Source organism: Diceros bicornis, chromosome 3 (genome assembly GCF_020826845.1).
Source record: "Diceros bicornis minor isolate mBicDic1 chromosome 3, mDicBic1.mat.cur, whole genome shotgun sequence".
In the NCBI taxonomy this organism is placed as follows: domain Eukaryota; kingdom Metazoa; phylum Chordata; class Mammalia; order Perissodactyla; family Rhinocerotidae; genus Diceros; species Diceros bicornis.
This window is the reverse complement of record NC_080742.1, coordinates 87887125-87899264: the sequence shown is the minus strand read 5'-3', so window position 1 is coordinate 87899264 and position 12140 is coordinate 87887125. Positions and strand designations below refer to the sequence as shown.

At 41.0% G+C, this 12140-nt stretch overlaps 1 protein-coding gene across 6 annotated transcripts in view; it reads left to right on the top strand.

Annotated features, from left to right (window-relative positions):
- The window catches only part of SLC37A3 (solute carrier family 37 member 3), a 41106-nt gene that overhangs the window by 17212 nt on the left and 11754 nt on the right, over positions 1-12140 (top strand). For all 6 annotated transcript variants that reach the window (XM_058531362.1, XM_058531312.1, XM_058531323.1 and 3 more), the window contains 5 exons: positions 1836-1919; positions 3719-3864; positions 7578-7674; positions 9888-9972; positions 10680-10858. In XM_058531362.1, coding sequence (XP_058387345.1) covers positions 1836-1919; positions 3719-3864; positions 7578-7674; positions 9888-9972; positions 10680-10858 — 591 coding nt within the window. The remainder of the gene's footprint in view (positions 1-1835; positions 1920-3718; positions 3865-7577; positions 7675-9887; positions 9973-10679; positions 10859-12140) is intronic.

Genomic DNA, 12140 nt, shown 5'->3' with positions numbered 1-12140 from the left:
AAATCATCAAGAGAGTAGGTGACGACAGAGAAGAAGTGTGAAGACTGAGCCATGGGACTTCCAGCATTTAGAGGTAATGAAGATGAAGAATGGGCAAGGGAGGCTGAGATGGAGCAGTAAAGGAGGAGAGCCGTGAGAGGGTGGTGTCCTGGGAGCATACTGGCGTGGCCGGGGCTAATTCTCTGTCTAAGGTTGTCTTCTGGGATTGGGCAGCTAGAATCTCTGTCTGGCTGTAGCGAGCGTCTGTGGTGGCTGCTGAATCAGAGCTGTGGGGCCAGCGGTGGCGACAGTTGGACCCGTGCACCGTGGGAGCAGGCTGATCTTTTCTCCCAGCATCTTATTTCCTCTCTTTAAAGTGTGTCCAGTTATAAAAAAGCCTTTAATTATGAATGTCCAGGTGATGTGAAATACTGGGTGAAAGTCTCAAAATAATCTCTAAATGTTTATCTGGGTAGTTATTAGAATATCTTTTCTTCAAAGAGGAAACTTATAGAAACAATTGGAGCAGACCGTAGATGATTTAGCCTAGCTCCTCAGCCTGGACAGTTTCTGTACACAATCCCTATATACAGTCAGTCAGCTTCGGCTGGAACACTCCCAGCGATGCTTCTCTTTGAGCCTTTTATGGAGAATTTTAAGAAGCAGTGTAGTCTAGTGGAAAGACCAGCTCTACTACCGTCAACTAGCTGTGTTCCACTTGGTTTCAAAATGGAATTTAACCTTTTTTGATATTTAGTTTCCTCATCTATAGAGTTGAGATGATAATACCTATCTATAGAATTAAATAGGTTTAGGACATAAAAGATAAATGCTGTGAAAAATGATCATCATTCTTCTTTATATTGAGCTTCATTTCCTTCTGTAACTTGCAGGCATTGTGCAGGCATTTGGAGCAACGCAGAATAGATTGATTCCCTAATCGAAACATAATTAAGAGATTTTCTCCACTCCCTTTATTATGTATAGCATGAGACCATGTGAATGGCAGCTGTAGAACATAGAATCTAATGTTTACAGGTGTCTGTATTGAGGTAGTAAAGCTTGACGATAATGGGAGACTAATGTTTAGTATGACACGTATCATCTGAATTTTCTCTAATATAGATATAGTCAATTTATTAGAAACACTTGTGTCTGAATTTAGTTTTTTTTAGTTTAAGACATTTATTCATTTTACATATTTATAGGAGAAACCTAGAGTGTGTTGTCCTTAGCTCTTTAGTCTGCCTTGCTGCCATGACCTCAGTATTTGAATTCCTGCCACTCAGTGGGAGGGGAGCAGAAGGCAGGGCATTTGTGCCTGTCTTCAACTAATTATTGTCTCTGCCTCCCTCCTCTCCCTGCCTCGTGATGTCGTGAAACCCCAGGGTCAGATTAAACAGGCAGTGTGTGTGCCCCAGAAGCTTCTGTTCTGTAGGCCATGTAGCACCTCTTAATGCGGAATGCAGATGACTGAGAGGAATCCCTTTGGGAAAAGCAGATCACTGATGTTTAGGAGTTAATCTGTTCTAGAAAATGAAATATATTTGTGTGCTTGTTTTATTAGAATTATTCTTGTTTTCTTTTTTCAATCTCCTTCTGGGCAGTTAGGGGATCAAGTGGAACTGAAGTTTATACTGAATCACCAGTCTTGGTGCATGAGATGTTTACAGTATAGTGGGCAGAAGCCCATTGTCATTTCATGAAACTTTTGTGAAACTGACATAGACAGCTAGTCTAGGCATGAGATTTAAGTAATCCCAGTGTTTTGTTTGTCCATTTGTTTTGCAGTGCCTCTTATTTTTTTCAGGCTGTGTTGTTGTTCAGAATTATAAAATAAAGTGCTTTATTTTTAGGGCCTTTTCATCAGTGGTATCGTTGGGGATCGGCTTAATTTGCGATGGGTTCTGTCTTTTGGCATGTGCTCTTCTGCGTTAGTGGTAAGTTGGAAAGGTATTTTTATTATTATTATTTTCGTCAGGTATTTTAGAATCCAAGTAACCCCCTACTTCTGTATGTAGAATAGAACAGTAAAATTAAACTTCAGTTTTCTAATCCCTCGTGTGCCTTTTCATTTAGGAGAGTGTTTTTAAAGTAGGGTTCGGATCAGGCGCCTTCCTGACCCCCAGTCACCAGCAAAGTCTAAGCACGAATAGCCTGGCATTCAGTGCTCTCTGGGACCTGTCCTAGCCCGTCTACAATCGTGTTCATCATGGTGCTTCCCCACTGTGCTCTGGCCAAACTAAACTATTTTCCACAGCCCTCACATTCCCTGCTCCTTTCTCCCTCACTACTTTTGTTCCTGCTCTTCTCCTGCCTTGGATGGCCCTCTTTGCAGCTCTCCGTAGTTTGACTCAACTCTTCTCAACTCAGCTCAAATCTTCTTCAAGTCATTGGCCAAATGACCGTTCGTTCATATGCCTTCCTTGACTGACCCCACTCCTGGAGTAATCCTTCCCTCTTCTGAGCTCCCGTGCCTGTATTTCTTTGAAGGCACTTATATTGTCTGTTCCGTGGCCTACTTCTTTCTGTATCCATCTTGCTTTCCCGAGGAGTCTGTCATATCGTGGTTAAGATCACAGACTTCCCAAGCCCTGGGCTGCCTGGGTTTCATGCCCTCTTCTGCGATTTCCCAGCTATGATTTCTCTGTGCTTCAGCGTCCTCATCTGAGCACCTCCTCCCCGGGTTGTGCTGAGGGCTCTATGCGTTATGATGTGTAGGGCGTTTGGAACAACGCCTGGCTAATTAAGTGCTGCAGAGGGCAAGACCCATATTCGAGTCATCTCTTTTTTGCTTACCAGCTTCTAGTGAGGAATTTTTGTTGATGGAATGAAAACATGGGTTTTAGTTAGACTCTATTTTATTATTGTTTCTCAGGGTCTGCCATTTGAGAGATTGAAGCACTTTATTTATTCATAAGCTGCTCACCCACACATATAAACATATTATTTTAAAACCTGTATACGTACTTGTTTTGTTTTTTTACATTTTTTGAAAAATTGACGTATGTACGTAAACTCACCCTTTTTGGTGTATAGTTTTGACAAATGAGTGTAGTTGTGTAACTACCACCCCTCGCTCCTCCCCCGGCCTCTGGTGAGCACTGGCCATTTTCCGTTCCTTATAGTTTTGCTTATTCCAGAATGTCATATAAGTGAAATCATACAGGATTATACGTACCATTTTTTAACCCATGCAAAATATTCCCGAAATAAAGTGTCCACTCAAGCAAGATGCCTAGAAAAAAAAGCAGTCGCTTGATGAATGCTACCAAAAGACTGAGCAGACCACAGGTTACACTGCTCCCCTGAGAGCTGCACTAATAATAATAGCTGGCGCTTCCCATTCCCCATGGTATGCCTGGCCCTGTCCTGCCTGAATTTCCATATGGGAACTCAGTCCCCACAAACACGGGCCGTAGGAAGGGGAAATGGAAATAGATGTAAAATGAGGAGTTAACTTTTTAGAGCTGAAGATGCAGGTTGGAGGGGTGATCGTTCATAAGTTTCGTGTTGTCTGACATCCCTGCCTCTCTGGTTGGTGGCGGTTTGGTGATTGTCTCAGTGCTGCTCCAAGCAGGAGCTTCTGAAGAGTTGGCCACACATGTCTTAGGCCCTAGACATTTGAACGTGTCCTCCGTGTAGTCTCTTCACGCAGACGTGTAAGCGTGGTCGGCAGTCAGGTGTACTAAACGTGTCCGTGTGGATGTTACATGTCCCTTTGTTCTTCTTCTCTAAGGTGTTTGTCTTTGGCACCGTCACGGAATGGCTGCGTTTCTACAACAAGGGGCTGTACTGCTGTCTGTGGATTGTGAATGGCCTGCTGCAGTCTACCGGTTGGCCCTGTGTGGTTGCTGTTATGGGCAACTGGTTTGGGAAAGCTGGGTATGTCACTTCCTTCCTCTTTAATTTCTCTATTTAAGTAGTTTTCGGATTATTCAGATTTGTCATAGTTAATTAACTCAGTCCCTTCAACACTACCCACATCTTCCGTCTAGTTTAGAAAGTTAGAATAGTTCAGGGAGAGAAGGTTCCACGTCAAAGTGTACTGGAAATGGTGCGGACCTTAGAGATGACCTTACAGATGACCTAGCCCCTTCAGACACTTTCGTCACCCTCTCCTGGCCATGTCAGGTTTCGAGTGTGGCTAAGACAATATGTCTCAATTTTTTTTTTAATCTTCCCTTTCTAGAACGTAAATATCTCACATGCCATCCCATCATTATCTTCCTGTGGGTTTTGCCTTCCCAGACTCAATGATCTAGTTTAAGCTTCTTACATTAAGGATAAGGAAACTGAGGCCAAAAGTTATCGATGGGACTTGCCTAAGGTCACATAACAAAGGCTCTAATAAGATGCAGATGAAGAATGCCAAACTTTGGGGCTTAGTTAGATTGGCCATTTTCCCCCTAAACCTTCAAGTGGTTATTAGATTGTATTTGAGTTTATGTGTGGAGTGGGCCAAGGCGTGAGGATGGGCACCTGCTGAAGTGTCTTCTAGGCTGCCTGGAAGAAGAGTCATAGTTAATTTACAGAGTGGAAAATAAGTTGAGATGCCCAAAGACGGGGCTTGGTTGTTTATCATTGTTTGTGATACTCTGATGTCAGGAATATTATTAATTTGTATTCCTGTCATTTTTCCTAGATAAATATTTATGTGTTGTGAGATACTCATTTATTACACCGATGGCTCTATCTTTTCAGTTTACTCTTTTATGTAGGGACCAGTATATATGCATCAGTCATTATCCACCCACTGTGGTAATGAGCGCATGCTGTGTCCCACTGCTCCCAGTTTTCCAGCTTCCCCAGTTTCCTAATGGGGGTAATGATGCTTGCTGGCTGATGATCTGTAACGTTGTGAAAGTTCAGCTATGAAGTGTCTTGTGGCTGGAATAAGCACCACTTAGTGAGAATGCTCTGATTATATTTCAGTGTGCTAGTGAGTTCTCTTTCACTCTAACTCTAGCATCACTGGTTTAACAGAGTTGATTTTAAGAGACACTTGTTCCCCTATGAGGCTTTTTGGAGTAGGTGATGCTGTCTGCTCGTGTGCTGTTTATTTTTATTAAGATTTTTAAGGTAATTTTTTTCCATGTATGATTTTTGAAGATTATATACAAAGGCTACTTGTTTATTGTAGACAAACCAGATAATATAAATGAACAAAGAGAAATAAAGGCAAAACCACCTGGAATGCTATCACTCAAAGATAATAACTTGGACATACATTGTTTTGAGATAATTCTTATCTGAACTTTTATAAATTGAATGACACTGAGTATTTGATAGCAGTGACTGGGCAGGCTGACCACTTGGTTATTTTTGTGGATCAGTCACACAAAAAAAATTCAAGAAAGCCATTCCAGTTTCTTTCTGAAAGTAAGGCAGTTTGTTCTTAAACGAGTAACACTAGTAAGTGACACTGATGAATCACTGCTTGAGACACGGTGACTTTTCCTGTGAAACAAGAATAAATCACAAAGTACCAATAAAACTATGACAACTTAAAATCACAGTTATTCTCAGCCAGTTTCTTCTAAAATCATGTCTTTGGTCAGCCAGTGTTAATCAGAGCCTGACCTTCCAACTCTTCCCTCCAGGACTCTCTTGATAGGTTTAGATATTTTAGAGGATTGGGACATTTTAGCACAGGGGAGGAGCACAGAGATTAACTATTTCAAATCATTTGTTTTCCAGGTGAAAAAAGTTGGGGCCCAGGGGAATTAAGTGATCTATTGAGGGCATTGCCCTAAAAGGTGGTACCTTGGATGAGTCGTGTCCCTTCTCCTGGTTGTCAGGGTCATAGATTTTTACAACAGATTTAGGCTGGGGAATACTGGTGCATGTGCTGGTGCAGCACTGACCCTGTCGTGTACATCACTGCACTCAGTCCTCTGCGGAGCGTAGCCTTTTCCGATTGAGAACCCTCGGCCTCAGCTGGGACTTGCTTGAGATCACACAGCTGGAGGTGGCAGAGCTAGGACTTTTGGACAGACTTTGTTTTTCACCGTACAGTGTTGTCTCCCTGTTCATTTCTAAGATTCCTTCTGTCTTAAGGAGGTGTAAAAATGTTTAAAGAGCTAAAAATTCCAGACCTAACACAGTGTGTTATTAATATGTATCAGTAGAATAAAATACAAATTTGAACATTAAAAAAAGTAACTTTTCTTAACTCTTTGTTCTTAAACCATCATCACAATTAAGATAATGAACATATCCATCCCCCCAAAAGTTTCCTCATGCCCCTTGGTAATTCCTCCCGCCCTTCCCAGAATCACCTCCCTCCCTCCCACTGCCATCCCAGGCAAGTACTGATCTGCTTTCTGTCACTTCAAATTAATTTGAATTTTCTAAGATTTTATATAAATGGAATCATACAGTATGTACTCTTTCTTTTCTGTCTTTCATTCAGCATAATTATTTTGAGGTTCATTCATGTTGTGTGTATTGATAGTTCATTCCTTTTTATAGCTGAGTAGTAATCCATTGTACCACATTTATCTGTTCACCTGTGGATGAAAATTTGGGTTGTTTTCAGTTTTTGGCTATTACAAGTAAAGCTACTGTGAACATTTGTGTACAAATCCTTGTATGGACCTAAGCTTTCATTTCTCTAGGATAAATACCTTGGAGTAGAATGGCTGGGTCATATGGTAGGTGTGTGTTTATCTTTTTAAGAAACTGGCGATCTCTTCCAAAGTGGTTGTACCATTTTACGTTCCCACCAGCAGAGTGTTAGAGTTCTAGTTGCTGTATATCCTTGCCAACACTTGGTGTGCTCGGTCTTTTTTGATTTTAGCTATTCTAGTAGGTGTGTGATACCTCATTGTGGTTGTAATTTGCAGTCCCCTAATGTCTGATGATGTTGAGCACCTTTACATGTGCTATTTGCATCATATTTTTGTGTGTGTGAAGTATCTATTAAAATCTTTTGCCCCCTTTTCAAAAACTTTTTTTTTTTTTGCTAGGAAAGCTTCACCCTGAACTAACATCTGTTGCCAGTCTTCCCCCCTCTCTCTTTTTTTTCCCTCCCCAATGCCCCAGTACATGGTTGTATATTCTACTTGTAAGTCCTAGTTCTTCTACCTGAGCCGCCACCACAGCACGGCAACTGACAGACAAGTGGTGTGGTTCCGCGCCCGGGAACTGAACCTGGGCTGCTGAGGCAGAATGTGCTGAACTTTAACCACTAGGCCATCAGGGCTGGCTCTCAAAAACTTTTTATTTGAGATGATTGTAGATTCATACTCTTTAACATTTTATTGCATTGTCTGTTTTTCATATTGTTGAGTTTTGAGAGTTCTTTGTATTCTAGATACAAGTCTTTTATCAGATAAGTGATATGCAACTATTTTCTCCCAATCTGTGGCTTGTCTTTTTTAATTCTCTTACCAGTGTCTTTCAGTGAGCCCCAAATTGAACTTTACTAAAATCTTAGAGTTAGAAGAGACCTGATGTTTTGTCCTTTGGGTGTACTTAATAACGTCGATTCTTTGTAATGTGAACCTTCACTGTTTTGGCCATTTCATATTTGAACTGCACACAGAATCCCTTCTGATTCTATTGTGTTCTATTTTCTACTGTTCCCATCTTAGACGAGGAGTTGTTTTTGGTCTCTGGAGTGCCTGTGCTTCAGTGGGCAATATTTTGGGAGCGTGCCTCGCTTCTTCTGTTCTGCAGTATGGTTATGAGGTAGGTATTTCTTCCTAGGTTTTTCTTGAGATGTGTATATTTTGTTTTTTAGGCAATAATACTGTGTGCATTTAAAACTATCTAGAGTTGTGTCTGGGTGGGGCAAAGCTTGTATTAAAAGTGGACAAACTTTTGATAAATTCAAACACATAAAAATATTATGTGTGGGAAAACACCCAAGTCTAAAGACATATAATCAATTGGGAAAAAGTATTTGAAACTTGTTACAAATAAAGAGCTAATCTCCCTAATACATAAAGAGCACCTGCAAATTGATTAGAAAAAGACCACCAACATACAGAAAGAAGGGTAACAGATTTGAACTCTTAGTTTATGAAAAGGAAATAGAAATGGCTTGTAAATGTATGAGATATTACACTTCACTTGTAACTTATTCTTTCATTCAATAAATATTTATCAAGCTCCTCTAAGTGCCTCTAGGCAGTAGAGAATAGAGCACTGGCCAAAGGACAAAAATCTCTGCCCTGTATAGAGCTTCCATGTTGGTGGAGAAACGCAAAGTAAAACTACATTGTAAAAGAAAGGAAGAAAAGGAGAGAGAGAGAGAGAAAGAGAGAAAGAAAGAAACTACGCTGTACACTTATTAGATTGGTAAGAATCCAAAAGTTTGGTCACATGTTGTGTTTATGAGGACGTGAAGAGACAGGCATTGTGGTTTGCCAGAGTAAATAACTCTTCGAGGGGTCAGTACGGGACTGTCTATCAAAATTACAGCTGCTGTGACCGAGCAGTTCAACCACCAGGAATTAATCCCACAGGTGAATGTACTTCAACTTGTACAAAGTGATACACCTACAAGGTTATTTATGAGCATTTTTTATGATAGTAAAAGATTGATAACAATGTCAGCGAATAGGGAAATAGTTCAACTCTGAATCACCTATTCAGCAGAATGCTGTGCAGTGTGAAATGCAATTAGGAAGCTCACCAGGTACTGATAGGGAAAGATTTCAATGGTATGTTAAGTGAAGAAGGCAAAACTGTATTGTGATGCCATTTGTGTAAAATGGAGGAAGAATTAAAGAGTATATATTTATATTGGCTTGGGTGTTTCTAAAACAATCTCTGGGAAGTAAAAATTAAGTAACAATGGTTGTGTGTGGGAAAATGAGGATTGAGTGGATGGGAGAAACAGTGGGAGGGAGAGTTTTTACGTCTTCTACTTTTTCACGCGAATCATGTGACTGTATTGCCTGTTCAAAAACCTAAATAATTAAAAGTAAGTAAGTTGCTCATTTAAAAAGTAGATAAATTTTTAAACCGCTCACCAAAGATTTGGTCTGTGAAGAATTTTGGTCTAGTTACGGTCAACGGGAAGTCCTTCCTACCTTCATGGTCACCTTTATTCTAGGCTTCTTAGCTTCATACCTGGATTGTACTAAGCTAATTGTTCAGACGAGAATTTCAGTTCACCCTATGTGCTGCTCCCAGATTGGCTTCTGGAAAGACTACTTTAATTTTGTCACTGACTTGTTCAAACATTTAGACTGTCTATCCACATCAGGCTCCATTCTCTGTCAAATAAAATTCAGCTATGCAGCCTGGCTTTTGGGAGTCTAATCTCGATCATCACCTCTCCAAATCAGTTTTAGTCCCTGTTACCCACAGCAGAAGTCTTCTGCTTCAACGTCCTTTCTGTCTCATCCTGCCTGTGCTTTCGCTTCAGCTGCCCACGGGAAAGATGGTCAATTGCTTTTTCAGCTCCTCCTTAAAATGTCTGGCTGTTTCAGCCTCTTTACCTGTTTCCTCCTTCTCGATTCCTGTATGTGTTTCTTATTAGGACTGGGCCTTCTCATTTATTCAGCTTCTTGCTGCCTTATGTTATTGTTTTGTATATTGTCTAATCTCCCTGCCTGGATAGGGTGTCTTCAAGGGCAGATATTGTCTCCCGTGGGTGTGGTGCGGAGAATGAGATTTTGGGACATGATCCTGATTTCACAGGATATAAGGAAATACCTATCGTCATAGTGCTGCTCAGTTTCCAGGGAACCTTAATGATCCTTTCTGAGCCTCACAGAGTCACTGGGAAAACTAAGGAGAAAACACAAATGAAACCCAGTTCAGTACCTGGTACAGACTCAGCACTCACTTCCTTCCCAGTCTCCCTGTCCTTCCCACCCACCTCCTCCCCCCGTGTGCCCCTAATGAATGTCCCGGATGTGTAAGAAGCGCCTCTCTCCTCTCTCCTCCAGTATGCCTTTCTGGTGACGGCGGCTGTGCAGTTTGCTGGTGGGATCATCATCTTCTTTGGGCTCCTGGTGTCACCAGAGGAAATTGGTGAGAAGAAGCTGTCTCTTCTGTTCAGAGAAATCTGAGGCCAGGATAGCCAGTCTCTTTTTGCCCGGGAGAACTGTGAGCTCCTTTCAGTGAATTAGAGGAGCCGTATTGCTGCTTGTGTCTTGGAGACACTGTGGCCGAGCCTGGCACAGCTGCAGATGTTTGAGGGCAGTGAGGCTCGCCTTCTATAGACTCAAGGAAAATGAGTTTTATGATTGAGACACTGGCTAGAAATTAGCAAGGATGTATTTCTAATTTCACTTCTTAAGACAGATTTCTTTTCCTTCATTAAAGTAGTTTAGTTTGATACTTATCTACGGTTAGATGCAGAATATGTACGAGTGAAACCACAGAAGCAAAGAGATGTATGATTTTTTCTGTCTTTTGAGTATTATGACACAGACATGTCAGTTTAATAGTATGTAATTAACATTTTTTTGTATATAAGAGAGAGAGTGTGATGTAGTTGAAAAAACATAGCTTCGAAGCCAGATAAAGTAGAATTAGAGTCCTGAGTTTGTTGCTCATTAGCTGTGTGACCTTAATTTACCTTAGTTGACCTTAATCTCTGAATTTTAGTTGCTTCTTCTGTAAAATGGAAATAAAATAATATCAACCCTGTACGTAATGATGTATACCAGGCACTTAGCCCACTGCCAGGCACCCAGAAGGCACTCTGTAAATGGTGGCTGTCGTTGTTGTTTTAGGTCTCCCAGCTATTGAGGCAAAGGAAAATTTTGAAGAAGATGCCCACAGGCCGTTAATTAATGGTGCTGAAAATGAAGATGAATATGAGCCTAATTATTCAATCCAAGAAGGCAGTACAACTTCTGAAGTCAAGGCAATAAGCTTTTATCAGGCTTGTTGCCTTCCTGGAGTTATACCGGTGAGGGCTCCTTACCAAGGCCAGTGAGGTGTCACAGCCTGGGTGTGAGCTCTTCCTGGGAGAAAGCGTCGTTAAGTATTTAGCTTCTTTGTGGAATATTGTATAGTGCCCCTCAGCTTGGTTCTATATTGGCACCACTTGAAATTTTATCTGATTGTCTAATGCAGGGGTTGGCAAAGGGCCTCTTTCCTGGGAAGAACCAGATAGGAAATATTTTTAGCTTTGCAGGGACCGTGCAGTCTCTGCCACAACTACTCAATCCTAGAGCAAAAGAAACAATATGGACAATGGGGAACAAATGGGCACGGCCAGCTTTGGCCCATGAGCCCTAGTTTGCCGACCCTGATCCAACATGTGAATAAGAAGGCAAAATTGATATTTTTACGTGTATATTTTGGCCTGTTGAAATATTATAGAATTTATATAGACCAAGTAGGGTTTTGAATGGTTCGTTAAGTCTGTCTTATTTGCCTGTATTCTAATCATTCCAGGAAAAAAAAATAGTTTGCCCTATTGTTAAAATATCCAGGGCAGAATACTCCGCAGTATTTCTTGGTAATGCATTCCAGTGTTTCCACAACCTTCACAGTCAGGAGAACTCTCTAACGTCTAAACTAAATCCCTTCTGCTGCAGTTTTTCTGTCTTGATGATTCGGGCGCTCTAGCACGGGAGTGGAACTTAAGAGGCCTAGGTTATGTTCCAGCTTACCCACTAACTCTCTGTGAGGCCTGGGGTAAGTCACTCAGCCATCCTTGTGTCTCAGTTCCCCCTCCTGTGGAGTAGAAAGTGTGCCAGTCTTCCCTGGGGTCTGTAATCTTGGGTTATTGTATTGTGCATAAGCACCTGTTTTTGTTTATTTCATTGTTTAATGGTGCTTTATGAATATAACCCCCAGCTAGATTCACATTTCATGCTTACACTCATCAGTTCCCTTCTACCTGTGCCCCCAAGCTAAGAGAACTGACGTTTGCAAACAGATAGTTAAGTACAAGTTAAAATATAAGTGTAAGTTCTCACAATTCTTTAACCAAAAGGTGATGTATACTGCAAGGGAAATGCAAGTTCCTTTCGGCCTGTTCGTATGCTAATAACTTGTCTTTTTTAACTAGTTATTAAAATATTCTGCTGGTAATAGTTTAATTTCTGAGACAGAACTTAAATTTGTTGTGACTATGGGACTCTTTTGCAATTCCTTTGTATTTTACAAGCTATTGTTCCCTGACGTGGGCAGGGATGTAAAGGAAATCTAGTTAACTTAATTCCTTTGTCTTTGTAGCTGGC